Source organism: Myxocyprinus asiaticus, chromosome 40 (genome assembly GCF_019703515.2).
Source record: "Myxocyprinus asiaticus isolate MX2 ecotype Aquarium Trade chromosome 40, UBuf_Myxa_2, whole genome shotgun sequence".
Classification (NCBI taxonomy): Eukaryota; Metazoa; Chordata; class Actinopteri; order Cypriniformes; family Catostomidae; genus Myxocyprinus; species Myxocyprinus asiaticus.
In genome coordinates, this window is record NC_059383.1 from 23,970,569 (window position 1) to 23,986,324 (window position 15,756).

At 36.8% G+C, this 15,756-nt stretch overlaps 1 protein-coding gene across 1 annotated transcript in view; it reads left to right on the forward strand.

The window, feature by feature from the left end:
- The window catches only part of LOC127431352 (solute carrier organic anion transporter family member 2B1-like), a 32,930-nt gene extending 17,659 nt beyond the window's left edge, over nucleotides 1-15,271 (forward strand). Inside the window, exons 11-15 of the mRNA XM_051681769.1 lie at nucleotides 170-320; nucleotides 11,526-11,695; nucleotides 12,503-12,567; nucleotides 13,157-13,277; nucleotides 13,668-15,271. Coding sequence (XP_051537729.1) covers nucleotides 170-320; nucleotides 11,526-11,695; nucleotides 12,503-12,567; nucleotides 13,157-13,277; nucleotides 13,668-13,875 — 715 coding nt within the window. The 3' untranslated portion in view covers nucleotides 13,876-15,271. The remainder of the gene's footprint in view (nucleotides 1-169; nucleotides 321-11,525; nucleotides 11,696-12,502; nucleotides 12,568-13,156; nucleotides 13,278-13,667) is intronic.
- Nucleotides 15,272-15,756: the final 485 nt, after the last annotated feature.

Sequence of the window (15,756 nt, forward strand, 5' to 3'; positions counted from 1 at the left end):
TGCATATGGGCCAAATTCTCATTGCAGGCTGAAATCTCCATAGCCAAGTTCTCACTCATTCTTCCAAGGCTTGATACTCTTTAAATGCATAATTTCCTGAGATTTGCTGCTGTAATCCATCCTGTTATGTTCATTAGCCTTTTCACTTTTTTAATTCCCTTTTGTGTAGAAATGCCTCAGTTCAGCAATGCACCAATTCATGTTTGTGCTCTGATGAGGACTTCAACCCTGTATGTGGCTCAGATGGTGTGGAGTTTCGTTCTCCTTGTCATGCTGGATGCATGACAGGAATACCCTTTAACAGTACAGACAAAGTGTTGGTAAGTTCTCTTTTACTTCCTGTCTTGAAACTGAATGATACTATATATGGGCAATATATGTTAAAAAAAAAAAAAAATCTATCTATCTACCTGTCTATATAAAGTATATATATACAGGTGCATCTCAATAAATTAGAATGTCATGGAAAAGTTCATTTATTTCAGTAATTCAACTCAAATTGTGAAACTCATGTATTAAATAAATTCAATGCACACAGACTGAAGTAGTTTAAGTCTTTGGTTCTTTTAATTGTGATGATTTTAGCTCATATTTAACAAAAACCCACCAATTCACTATCTCAAAAAATTAGAATATGGTGACATGCCAATCAGCTAATCAACTCAAAACACCTGCAAAGGTTTCCTGAGCCTTCAAAATGGTCTCTCAGTTTGGTTCACTAGGCTACACAATCATGGGGAAGACTGCTGATCTGACAGTTGTCCAGAAGCCAATCATTGACACCCTTCACAAGGAGGGTAAGCCACAAACATTCATTGCCAAAGAAGCTGGCTGTTCACAGAGTGCTGTATCCAAGCATGTTAACAGAAAGTTGAGTGGAAGGAAAAAGTGTGGAAGAAAAAGATGCACAACCAACCGAGAGAACTGCAGCCTTATGATTGTCAAGCAAAATCGATTCAAGAATTTGGGTGGACTTCACAAGGAATGGACTGAGGCTGGGGTCAAGGCATCAAGAGCCACCACACACAGACATGTCAAGGAATTTGGCTACAGTTGTCGTATTCCTCTTGTTAAGCCACTCCTGATCCACAGACAACGTCAAAGGCGTCTTACCTGGGCTAAGGAGAAGAAGAACTGGACTGTTGCCCAGTGTTCCAAAGTCCTCTTTTCAGATGAGAGCAAGTTTTGTATTTAATTTGGAAACCAAGGTCCTAGAGTCTGGAGGAAGGGTGGAGAAGCTCATAGCCCAAGTTGCTTGAAGTCCAGTGTTAAGTTTCCACAGTCTGTGATGATTTGGGGTGCAATGTCATCTGCTGGTGTTGGTCCATTGTGTTTTTTGAAAACCAAAGTCACTGCACCTGTTTACCAAGAAATTTTGGAGCACTTCATGCTTCCTTCTGCTGACCAGCTTTTTAAAGATGCTGATTTCATTTTCCAGCAGGATTTGGCACCTGCCCACACTGCCAAAAGCACCAAAAGTTGGTTAAATGACCATGGTGTTGGTGTGCTTGACTGGCCAGTAAACTCACCAGACCTGAACCCCATAGAGAATCTATGGGGTATTGTCAAGAGGAAAATGAGAAACAAGAGACCAAAAAATGCAGATGAGCTGAAGGCCACTGTCAAAGAAACCTGGGCTTCCATACCACCTCAGCAGTGCCACAAACTGATCACCTCCATGCCACGCCAAATTGAGGCAGTAATTAAAGCAAAAGGAGCCCCTACCAAGTATTGAGTACATACACAGTAAATGAACATACTTTCCAGAAGGCCAACAATTCACTAAAAATGTTTTTTTTATTGGTCTTATGATGTATTCTAATTTTTTGAGATAGTGAATTGGTGGGTTTTTGTTAAATGTGAGCCAAAATCATCACAATTAAAAGAACCAAAGACTTAAACTACTTCAGTCTGTGTGCACTGAATTTATTTAATACACGAGTTTCACAATTTGAGTTGAATTACTGAAATAAATGAACTTTTCCACGATATTCTAATTTATTGAGATGCACCTGTATATATATATGTGTATATAAACTCAGCAAAAAAAGAAACGTCCTCTCGCTTTCAACTGCTTTTATTTTCAGCCAAATTAATGTGTAAATATTTGTATGAACAAAATATTCAACAACTAAGACATAAACTGAACAAGTTTCACATACACTTGACTAACAGAAATGGAATAATGTGTCCCTGAACAAAAGGGGGATCAAAATCAAAAGTAACAGTCAGTATCTGTTGTGTCCACCAGCTGCATTAAGTACTGCAGTGCATCTCCTCCTCATGCACTGCACCAGATTTGCCAGTTCTTGCTGTGAGATGTTACCCCACTCTTCCACCAAGGCACTTGCAAGTTCCCAGACATTTCTGGGGGGAATGGCCCTAGCCCTCACCCTCTGATCCAGCAGGTCCCAGATGTGCTCAATGGGATTGAGATCCGGGCTCGTCGCTGGCAATGGCAGAACACTGACTTTCCTGTCTTGCAGGAAATCACACACAGAACGAACAGTATGGCTGGTGGCACTGTCATGCTGGAGGGTCATGTCAGGATGAGCCTGCAGGAAGGGTACCACATGAGGGAGGAGGATGCCTTCCCTGTAACGCACAGCATTGAGACTGCCTGCAATGACAACAAGCTCAGTCCGATGATGCTGTGACACACTGCCCCAGACAATGACGGACCCTCCACCTCCAAATCGATCCAACACAAAGTACAGGCCGTGACTTATCAGTGAAGAGCACTTTTTGCCAGTCCTGTCTGGTCCAGCGAAGATGGGTTTGTGCCCATAGGTGACATTGTTGCCGGTGATGTCTGGTAAGGACCTGCCTTACAACAGGCTTACAAACCCCCAGTCCAGCCTCTCTCAGCCTATCGCAGACAGTCTGAGCACTGGTGGAGGGACTGTGCATTCCTGGTGTAGCTCAGGCAGTTGTTGTTGCCATCCTGTACCTGTCCCGCAGGTGTGATATTCGGATGTACCGATCCTGTGCAGGTGTTGTTACACGTGGTCTGCCACTTTGAGGATGATTAGCTGTCCTTCCTGTCTCCCTGTAGCACTGTCTTAGGCGTCTCACAGTACGGACATTGCAATTTATTGCCCTGGCCACATCTGCAGTCCTCATGCCTCCATGCAGCATGCCTAAGGCACGTTCACGCAGATGAGCAGGGACCCTGGGCATCTTTCTTTTGGTGTTTTTCAGAGTCAGTAGAAAGGTCTCTTTAGTGTCCTAAGTTTTTATAGCTGTGACCTTAATTGCCTACCGTCTGTAAGCTGTTAGTGTCTTAACGACCGTTCCACAGGTGCATGTTCATTAATTGTTTATTGTTCATTGAACAAGCATGGAAAACATTGTTTAAACACTTTACAATAAAGATCTGTAAAGTTATTTGGATTTTTACAAAATTATCTTTAAAATACAGTGTCCTGAATAAGGGACGTTTATTTTCTTGCTGAGTTTTATTATATATATATATATATATATATATATATATATATATATATATATATATACATATGTACCTACAGTATATGCTCAAATACTGTATATGAACTAAAATTGTATATACAGTAGAAATTATGTTCATGGCCATTTACAGTATTATATTTCTGTATGGGGAGGTTGATATATTGGGAGTGCTGAGTGGCTTTGCTCTGAAACTTGGCTGCCTTGCTAAGTTCTACTAACATAGGAATCTGCTTCTTAGGGAAGCTTCCTAATCATCATGGAACTTAAAAGTAACTGATTTGGAATGCTTAACATAGGCACCTAATGAATTCTATAGAGTTTAAAGTAGAATGCTGTTAAAATAGCCCACACTGTGCCACAGAAGTGCATCATGAGGAGGTGCACATGCCCTAGGGTTGCCAACTTTTCGTCATGTGAATATGGGACACTTGAATGTTTTGAGTGCTTCAATACAGGACGGGGGCACCCCTCAAGCGTTTCGCTGTCCAATCAGGGTATGGGGCAAATGGCTGGGTGGTGAAGTGGTGAAGGAGCAAAGTGTTTTGCCATCTGACGGGGGAGTTGCCATTTGATAGGTTGAGGGGTCCCCCTCAAGCGCAATGTTGCTACAAAACAAGACGCCCATTTTCCGTATGTTCTGGCTAACATGGGACAGTTGGCAATGACTGTATTTCCTGTATCGGCCACTGGGGGGACTGTTCGGAAATTTAAAAAAAGAATAGACAGATTTTAGCAAACAAAACATTCAACCTTTTGCAGATTTACTGTGAGATTAGTCTGATTGCAGATAGATTCCAAAGAGTTTGACGTTAGTGTTGGGTGTAATTGGATTACAGTATTTTGTAATCGAATTACTTTAAGGCACAAAAAGTAGTGTGACACATTACATTTTAAAAACTTGTAATCAGATTACAGTTACTGACTTTCAGTGAAAGTAATTACTTTTAAGTACATTACTTGGGTTATAAATATTAAAAAAGATATAATATTTATGTGTCTTAAAATAAAATGTGAATTCTTATGTACTTTAATTTGCATTTCTGTGATAGCTGAAGGGTATGCAAAAATGAGCAAGTAGAAAATTTATATTATTTTGAATTTGATGAGCAGGAAAACAAAAAATATATGTGACAAGTGTTTTATAAAGTAACTTAAAAGTATAGTAATTAGTATCCCAGTGAAGTAATTAGTAAAGTAACCTGATTATAATTTTAGAGAAGTTGTTCATTTGTAGTGGATTACTTTTTTTAGTAATTTACCCGATACTGGTAAGCATGTTGCTAAAGCTGCCACCACACTTGCAGTCTCCAGTCAACTCGGTTTTGGCCGAGGGTGTACCAATGACCATTTTACATAGATCTCGCACTTTTCAGTTTAAGTTATGTCATACTTCCACACACGAAATGGTGGAGGGGAGACACACATAATGACTCACCGCAACTATCTCTGATCCCTGTCACGTGGAGTTCGGCGAAATAACAACAGGAGTACTACATGAACACAAACAATTGCAATTAAGTGATTTATGATGTTTTCAGACATAGCTTGCTTGATTTGTGCTGAAACAGGGGCTAAAATAGTTACATTGCATTTTTTTATAGTTTCGGTTGGTTTTAAGGTTATATTTTTAAATTGGACCAAATCTGGAAAATTTACATTGTGGTCATTTTTATCCGTCTTTAGTAGCTTTTGCATTATTTCTGCATTGAAAAGTACCTGTTCTCACGGTCATGGAGCTCACCCTCTCTCTCTCCCTGTGTCTGTTCTGCTGCTACACAAAAGAGAGAAGCAATCGTGAAGATGGAGTAACTTTACCTAGAGAAAGTGTTTAATTGTTTATTTATCCAATCAAGGCTTGTCGTAGAATGCATGTCCATATGTAGCTTTCAGTAAGTAAAGTAATACATCCAATTAAAACAGACTGTTGTGGCTCATTTTTAGTGCAGGAAAAAAAAAGCTTGGTGACAGAATCTGAATGTGATGAAAACACTCATATCAGCTTGAAGTCTTGTCCGTTCTTCAGTAACAGAAGAAGCTCAATGGTCACTTGACGAGAACACAAGACCCCATCTCAGTGACAGAATTATTTTTTTCAAACAAAACAGATGTTTTTTCAGTCATTGAAGCCATTAACTCAGCAGGGAGTCCCAACAGTCAAGTGATTAACATCTCCAGCTGAGAGACTCTAATGCACGCTCTGTCTCCATCTGCCTGACCGGTGATGATGTTAATGATGCTAACACCTGAAAATCATTGGAAAAATCAGCTAGTGAGATGCTGGCTTAAGCTATTTCACCCCACGCTTCCTGTAGCACTTGCCATAGATGTGGCTGTCTTGTCGGGCACTTCTCACGCACCTTACAGTCTAGCTGATCCCACAAAAACTCAATGGGGTTAAGATCCATAACACTCTTTTCCAATTATCTGTTGTCCAATGTCTGTGTTTCTTTGCTCATTCTAACCTTTTCTTTTTGTTTTTCTGTTTCAAAAGTGGCCTTTTCTTTGTAATTCTTCCCATAAGACCTGCACTCCTGAGTCTTCTCTTTACTGTTGTACATGAAACTGGTGTTGAGTGGGTAGAATTCAATGAAGCTGTCAGCTGAGGACATGTGAGGCATCTATTTCTCAAACTAGTGACTCTGATGTACTTATCCTCTTGTTTAGTTGTACATCTGGCCTTCCGCATCTCTTTCTGTCCTTGTTAGAGCCAGTTGTCCTTTGTCTTTGAAGACTGTAGTGTACACCTTTGTATGGAATCTTAATTTTTTTGGCCAATTTCAAGCATTGTATAGCCTTCATTCCTCAAAACAATGATTGATCAGCTTCTAGAGAAAGCCGTTTCTTTTTTTTTTTCTTTTTTTTTTGCCATTTTTGACCTAGTATTGACCTTAAGACATGCCAGTCTAGTAGCAACTCAAAAACAAACACAAAGACAATGTTAAGCTTTATTTTATGAACCAAATAGCTTTCAACTGTGTTTGATATAATGGCAAGTGATTTTCTAGTACCAAATTAGCAATTTAGCATGATTACTCAAGGATAAGGTGTTGGAGTGATGGCTGCTGGAAATGGGGCCTGTCTAGATTTGATCAAAAATTACTTTTCAAACAGTGATTGTGCTGTTTTTTACATCAGTGATGTCCTGACTATACTTTGTTATCAGTTGAATGCCACTTTGGTGAATTAAAGTACCAATTTCCTTCCGAAACAGCCAAATCTGTACATTATTCCAAATTTTTGGCTGCCAGTGTGTTTATACATATATATTGTGGTGGGGTGAGCAAGAGACAGACACAGTGGGTGTGGCGTCAAGCCTCGGAGAGGCATTTATTGGAAATAATAAAAGTATAATGTCCATAAAGGGGAAAAAGTGTCCAGGGGGGAATAGTGTTCATAATAAAGGGGGAATCTGGCATCCTCACGGTGAGATGGGGCTCCATGAAGGGCGGGGGTAGTGTCTATAGAATAGCCCAGGCATGAGCTGGGTCCGTCGGACGCACACGCTCCCCTCCAGGGTCCACGGCGCAAGGAGCGGCGGCATCCTTAGCGGCCTGTCTTCCCAGGCCCGTGGCAGGTGAGAGGGGAAGTCCGTCGGCTGCGACGTGTGCTGTTCTCCCCCGGTGACTCATTCCGGGGGTCCGAGGAGCGGGTCCAGCGGTGCATCCACTCGTCTGAACCCGCCCAGCTCTGGTCATGGGCGTGCGAGGATGCCAGTGTGTGCACATGTGGAGATTTGAAGTCAGCTCCCCAAGAAGAGGTGCGCTCTGCGTTTTAAAGACAGTGGTGATGAAGCATTATTCACATCAGTTGTGCTTCATCCACCTCTGTCAGAACAAAGCTTATTAATTATGCACCTCTTCTTACTTTCCTGCCCAACTCCCATCGTGAGCCTGGCTGAAGGGTGGCCCTAAGAGGCGGGGTGACGATGACGAGCCAGAGGGGTGGATCGTTCCGCCACAACATATATATATATATATATATATATATATATATATATATATATATATATATATATATATTCATCATGTCAACCAATATCACTCTTGTGTTCTAAAGAATACAGTTCACATTATGACTAAATGTGAGGCAAAAGAGCAGCATCATCTAGCCAAGCTGCATGCTAGCACATACTATAAATTACCTTAGTAGTTTAAACAAACACACCCCCTGATTTACAATACATACACAATTAGACATGTTAAACAATGAATTACAAAATGTACCAAGGTCATTGCTTGTTTTACATACCTATAACACTGTTGGAAGTAAAAGCAGAGCTTGCAGGCAGACTGCTAATTGACTGCAGATATATTACTACAGGGGATGCAGATACATTACAACAAAATAGAAGGAGGGAATTAACTTAATCTCAGCTCATTCCAAAACAGATCTCCTGATGCCAAAGTAAAACCACTCCAACATTTGCTCAATGACTAAACTAGTTTAAACTTGTAACAAAATGACAAATCCGATGCTTCTGCAACTCAAGAGCTAAAGTCGCAGATTTACTTTAAAAAAACAAAAAAACTTAACTACTGTAAACTCATTTGGGGTAAGTCAGTTCACTGCACTAAAGCAGAAAGTACTTTCCTTGTGACAATCACAATAACACAAAAAAGATCAACAAACAATTTGGTTGGGGGAAAAAAAGCCATGAAGAAACATACAAAAAATAAAAATAAAAATAAAAACTGAATATTTGAATATTGAATATTTATCTACTGTCCCCTGCTTTGTAGACAACTAAACCCTTTGCTTGATATGAAATGTGTTTTTGATCACTATCTTTCTCAGGGTTTGGAGGGTTACTTTTGAAATGTATTCCACTACAGATTACAGAATACATGCTGTAAAATGTAATTTGTAACGTATTCCATTAGATTACTCAAGGTCAGTAACGTATTCTAAATACTTTGGATTACTTCTTCAGCACTGGTAGATTTTTTCACTTGTTTTGACTATAAAAACTGGCAGTACAGTAAGACAAAATACACATGTTAAAAATACAATCTCTGAAAAACCTAATTATTATATGCAGTGTTGTTTTAAGGATTTTTAGATATTTTTACAGGAAAACAATACAAAAATTATTATCAAGAACATGATTTGTGCCCTAATATCAAAGGTCTTACTAGAAAAATAGAAATTATGATCTAATGTGAATTTTCTTGATAAATAAATATGATCGTGCCTGGTAACATGTGCATATAAAATGGCTAGAAATAGCATTTTAGCTTAGCGTAATGCTGACAATTTACACAAGGTTTATTTCTATTTCTTGTGCTCCAAACTTACTTCAAATTTACTTCTCTGTCTGCTCATATGAATGTAACATGTCATAAGAAAGTGTTTCACCACTGTTCAAATGCACTTTGGATCGCATCATTTATATGTATAAATGTTTTCCATCTGAAAGGACTAAATATTAAATGAAACAAATGACAATAAAATGCAAAGTAATCCGTTCAGTAATCTAAATACATTTGAATGTAACTGTACTCTAAATACCAATTATATAAATTGTAACTGTAGTGGAATACAGTTACTTATATTTTGTATTTTAAATATATATTCCCGTTACATGTATTTCGTTACTCCCAAACCCTGATCATTCGGAACAGGAAATTACAAATGAGACAAGAATTCCTTTAAATGTATTTTTAGCAAACCGTTCTACTCTACACTGTAAATAATATCAGTTATTTTAACGGTAAAAGTCTGTAAAAATGCTACAGAAATTTGTTTAAATATATTTTAAAAGACAATACAGTAGTTTTTTACAATAAAATGTCTTAAATCGATGTAAAAAGTATGATTTTCCTGTATAATTAAGGGTAAAAATTTACATAATGTTTAACAAGACAGCACATGTACTTTTTACAGTAAATTGTTCTTAAAATTACAGTAAAACCAACAATCGTGTGTTTCCACAATTCCCTGCATGACCCATCATATATAATTATATTTTATGGGAATAGTTACTTTTCTTCTTATTTATAATATAATTTACATACATTGGGGTGTTCTGTTTTATATTTAATGTAGTTTAGTTAATGTTTACTGCATTATTTAAATTTCGGATGTGTTACCCTGACGGTGTTTAGTGTTTGTGTGAGTGCAACTGAGCACTGTCTCTACATGTTTATTGGTCATTGCTCCTGGAAGAGCCACTATTGGTGAACTTCATGTCATCATGTGCTCTTCTGTAATTTTTATGGTGATTAACAATACCTTATAAAATAAAAAGCAGATTTTTACAGTTTCAGAATGTTATTTTTTTTTTTACAATGCCAGTGTGGTCATGTAAATTACAACAGTATTAAACTGTAAAATTTACAGGTTGTTCTGTAAAGTTGTTTACATTTGTACTGTATTTTTTTACATAATTATTCTGGCAACCACAGCTGTCATTTTTGTTGTTGTTGTTGTTGTTGTTGTTATTGTAAAAACAACAGGATTTTTTTTTTTTTTACAGTGTAGCTGTTCTACATGGAAAAGCCACTAGGAGAACAGGTCTATAGTATCAATGTTATATAATTGTGGACAGTATAATTGTGTTACATAGGTCCAAGGTCGCATAGACCTGTCTGCATATCCCATCTTTATTGCACAAATGTTCTTACCTCCCCTAAGTATGTTATATGTGTAAAATATGTTATGTTTGTTGCAATAGATAATATTTGTTCTGGTTTGATTTTTTGTTTTTGTTTAGATTCAGGAAGTCTATTCTTTTATGACCCATTTTTTGCCACTCCGAGTGAAAAAAAAAATCACAAATATTTCATGCACCCTTATAATTGCTCTCAAAACAAATACACTTCTGCACAGCCCGCCCACCCACATCACAGCTAAGATTAGTGAAAGTTAGTACAGCAGTTTAGTAGTTGAAATAACATTTGTCTGCCAGATTAAGATTTATCACAGAGTAAAGAAAATAGCATGCCCCAAATACCTTTGATGTTGTTTGGTTGAGTCAAGGTGTAGTCTAAACAGAGAAGGGCCTTTTGAAGCTTTGTTTAAATTCTCTGTATAAAAATTATTCATTTATAAGGCATGTAGTAGAAAGAAGCAGATAACAATGAATCAATAGTGTAAAATACCTTGTATATTACTTAACAACTTAAAGGAATAGTTTGCCCAAAAATGAAAATTATTTTATAATTTACTCAGCCTCATGTCATCCAAGGTGTGTATGACTGTCTTTCTTCAGCAGAACACAAATTAATATTTTTAGAAGAATGTCTCAGCTCTGTAGGGCCATAAAATGCAAGTGAATGGGTGCCAACATTTTTAAGCTCCAAAAAAACACATATAGCCATTATAAAAATAATCTGTAAGACTCCAGTGGATTAATTAATGTCTTCTGACATTTTTTACAAAACATCTTTGCTTCCGGCCAGCTTGAGGCATCTATGTATGATTATCTATGCTCCTCTGTTGTCAACAACACTGCGCTTCCATTTGTTTTCTGTTTTCGTATTTCACACGTCAATTCTGGGGTGAACTTGCCAACGTGCTTGACCTTGACCCTTGTGAATTTTTAGTAAAAATTTTTTAGATATTGATCTATTTCTTACCCACACCTAGCGTTTTGCTTCAGAAAACCTTAATTAATCCACTGGAGTCCAACAGATTACTTTTATGATGGCTATATGTGTTTTTTTTGGAGCTTCAAAAATTTGGCACCCATTCACTTGCATTTTATGGACCTACAGAGCTGAAATATTCTTCTAAAAATCTTAATTTGTGTTCTGAAGAAGAAAGAAGGTCATACACCTCTGAGATGCCACGAGGGTGAGTAAATTATGAGATTTTTTTGTTTTGTTTTGTTTTTTTGGGTGAACTAATCCTTTAAATATGTAGCTGTTAGGACAATTGTTTTTTACAGTTTCCTGTAAATATGAGAACAACAACAGCAGATGCAATGGACCTTAACATCAAAGGTCCTTAATGGCATTAAGTTCTCAAAAGAAAGAGAGCTTTTCACACCCAGTAAATTAAACTATGTTTTTTCACTTTCAGTATCTAAGCCTTTAATCTCATTGAATCTCCAACAGAACTACACAGACTGTAGCTGTGTGTCATCAAGTGGCTCTCCAGGCTTTGCGTTACTAGGAACATGTAAAAGTGGTTGTGCCGATCACCTCATCCCCTTCATGATCCTCTCCTCCATCACATGCTTTGTGGCTTCACTTTCTCATACTACATCTTTCATGATGATACTCAGGTATTTCCTCTTAAAAAAAAAAAAAAAACTACGTAAAAAAACAAAAAACAAAACAAAAAGTTTGAACTTTTACCTGCTAAACAGGCTGCAGCTTGTTTTAGTGCAACAGTTGCATAGTTGATGTTTCTTAAGGCATGCTACCTTGTACTAAGCAGTGAGCTTCATTAGCCTCAAATCATTTCCACATCCTTTCCTTTAGTGTAAATTTTATGCATGAAATCAAAATGACGATTTATAGTGATCTAAATCAGAAGAATATTTTCTGATACTGAACAGGTTTAAATGTGAAGAACATAAGTAAATAAACATGAATAAATCGTTAATTTCTACGATATAAAGATATATCTGAGATAAAAATCTCGTTAGTTTGCAAGGTACCACTTTTCTATCAAAATACTCTTTTGACCTTCTAGTCAGTGCACTGACTAATGTGTTCTCCCATTTACTTTATCCTCTAAAGAAAGTTATAATATTAAAATCATTTATTTGACAAACAACTATGCCCTTTAGCTAGACTATAGTTATAGTATTTATCATTCTACAGTACTTGCTCTCAACAACCTGCCTGTGCAGGCCCCTGGCAACATGTCACAAAAAACTGACATCAAGATAATAACACACTACAAGCTTTTTCAGAAAAAGCCTCAAGAGATGTCTTTAAAAACCAATCTTTTGGAACTTGTGTACTCTTTATGAAATGTCATTACCATATACAAAATGCCATGTATGTGTAATAAGAGGTATGAACTGTAGTGAAGTTTTTTGTTTGTTTGTTTGTTTGTTTGTTTGTTTGTTGCTTTTGTTCAGGACTGTGACTCCAGAAGACAAGTCTTTTGCCTTGGGAATCCAGTTCATGCTGTTTAGGGTGCTTGGTAAGCAAAAGTAGTTAATCATGCAGAACAGACGCGGGGTTAATCGGGGCTGGGGGGATAATGGGGACATAATTCCCATTAGTCTTTAGATGTTTTAAATGTTTTTTGACAGATCTTTTTGTATTTTCGTCATAGTTTATTCAAGTCAGTCTTTTATAGTTTAGTGTTGTTTGACTTTGTTTGCTTTGTTTGTCCTTAATATAACAAGTTTTGCCAGTATTGTGAAAGTTCCAGATGTGATTTCTTGAACTGAATTTCGAAATATCTCTTATTCCATCTCACAACATTGCATGCATCAGAGGTAACATTATAACAGAGATCATATCATAATGGGAAAAGGTGTGTTCAGACAATATTTGAATAGATTTGCGCTATACACTAGGTCTCTTTTGTAGTAAGTTCTCATCAGTTCTCTGGTGGTGTGGTAGATGTTTTAATATATTACAAAAAAAATGTGTGGGGAACAATTATGCACTGAATAAGTACGTACGGTAATCATCATCACAGTGATGGATTGTATAATCTGTGCTGAGCCAATTTTATGTTTAAGTAAAGTATATATTCACAAGGAACTTGTTTTCCCTGACAGCATTTCTCCCAGCACCGGTGTTGTATGGCAGTGCCATTGATTCCACCTGCATTTTGTGGGGAAAGAAATGTGGAGAAAAAACATCATGTAGCTACTACAATTTAGACCTTTTCAGACACAGGTGAACTTTTAAATTGCATTGCTATAGAATTGGTACACAGTGCATTATAGTCAAATCAAGTACTTTATTATTATGTACACAGAGTAACATGTTACACAATACAATAAAATACAGTAATAAATATGTGTCCACTGGATGCTTAACAAGAGTAAAATTATAGAACAAAAGTTTAGAAAACAGAAATTTACAGCTGATTACATGAAAAAGAAGTAAAAGAAATAAAAAAAAATAAAAAGAAATGGCAAATTTGTAACTATATTTATTTGCAACAGATCTATGCACTGCAGCATATACTGTAGGCCTACAGATAATCATGTAGTATGTTAGTGTGTAATAGTGCAAAAATATATATATAATTGTAAATATTTTAAAACATTTCTTTGTTTTCAGATTCCTGGGACTCCAGATTTTCTTTATATTTGGTGGCTTCATCTGTTTCCTCCTGTCTTTTCTGGTGCTTCGAAGGACAAATTCAGCCCAGCTACAGAATGAGCAGATGAAGAGCCGGACTAAAAGTGAAAGCTCACCAGAAATGAAAGATGCCATAGAGTCACTGGGCAATTCAAATAGACACTGCAATACAGAAAAATGTCCTTAGAGAGCAAAGATTAGACAGAAGGATGGGAATGTCCATTTGTAGAGCTCAAGGGAGTAAGGCGCTAGAGACCTTGAGATTGGTCTCTCAACTTTAAATATTAACAGCTTGACTATGTGTCATAAGCTAAAACAGGCCAAGTTTATGACAAAGGACGAAACCAGACTGTGAGTTTGCTTATTTCTATAAACAGCTGTCATCAGTGAGACATGATAATGCAGGGAATAATAGTTCTTCTGCCAAAAGCACAACAAGTGACCACTGTAGAATATTGTGTTTGTAAAACACATCTCTTCCTATATATATGTTTACTTAATAATTTTCATATGCTAACAATGTGAAAAATTCAGTAGTGTTGTTTGAACTCTACTGAGTTTAGACCAAGTAAGGACAAGTAGCCAAGTATATTGATATAGACAGAATTTCTGTCATTTTGGTGCCTTTTATTTATTAGTATAACTGTGATGTGTTATAACTGTGATGGCAAAGCTGTAAAGCAATTATATGCATTTTCTTTATTATGAGGTGAATGTATACATATAGAGGCATTCATTTTTTGGTTTCAGTTTATTTGGAATATGTTATATCTGTGTTCTGTGTGAGAAAGATGTATTCATTTTGTTGCACCTGGCGCTTTTTTATATTTGAATTGTAATATGGTACATTTATGGATAACCAGTCACATAACTGTATGTGTGACATACCTTAAAGGAATAGTTCACCCAAAAATAATAATTGTCTCATTTTCTCACCCTTATGTCGTCTCAAACTTGTATGACTTTCTTTCTTCAGCGGAACACAAACAACGATATTTTAATGGAGATATGATGTCTGTTTGTTCATACATTGAAAGTGAATGGTGACCAAATTTTCTGGCTCCAAAAATGACATAAAGGCAGAATATCGGTCACCCAAAAGACTCCAATGGTTTAATCCATGTCTTCTGAAGTTACTCTTTTTTTTTAGTAGTTGATTTTGGGTGGAGCAGACCAAAATATAACTCCTTTTACACAATAAACGTACATCAACAGTTTTCTTGACAAATCATGATTTCAAGTTTGATTACACTTCCTTGCACCATCTAACATTCTGCAAGCTTGAAATCATGATCGTACCTAGAGACTGCAATGGCAAAAAGTAGTCAAAAAGGGGTTATATTTTGGTCTGTTCTCACCCAAAACTGATGTATCTTTGTTTGTGTTCCACAGAAGAATGAAAGTCATACAAGTTTGAGACAACATAAGACTGAGGAAATAAGATAATTATTATTTTTGGGTTATTCCTTTAACCTTATAATCTTCAGCATAGGCCTGTTTGTTTACTAAGTTTTTTTCTTTTTCACTTTATTTTTTTTTATTTTTTTTATGTCACTTTGAAGTGTTCTGCTACAGTATAACCCTGACTGAATATAAAAATGTCAGTTTTTGTAAGTGGATTGAGTGATACCAGACTTTTTAACTATTTAACTGTACTTTATCAAAGTAATTATATTGGATAGGTTTTTATTTGAAATAAAAATACTAATTAAAAATGAGAATATATGTCCATGGGAAAGCATGAATACAGCATGTACTAGGGGAAATGAATGTCAGGCAAGGCACATACCTCAATGGTGGTAGACCTCAAAGCATAATGCCTGGGCAGGGAGACTAATAACTGGGTTATTTTTACAACTCAAATGTTGGATAAAGCCCTATTTACTCACTGACCACAGATTTCTGCAGGGAACGTAGATTTGCAGAGGTGCGTGGAAATAGAAGTTGCATATCAAACATCCCTTGAACTTGATGCGGGCAGCAACTGGCAGTAAGTGGAGTGGGATATAAAGATGTGTCATCCACTATTTTGGTTTCATGGAAGACCAAGCATGCCACTGCATTCTAG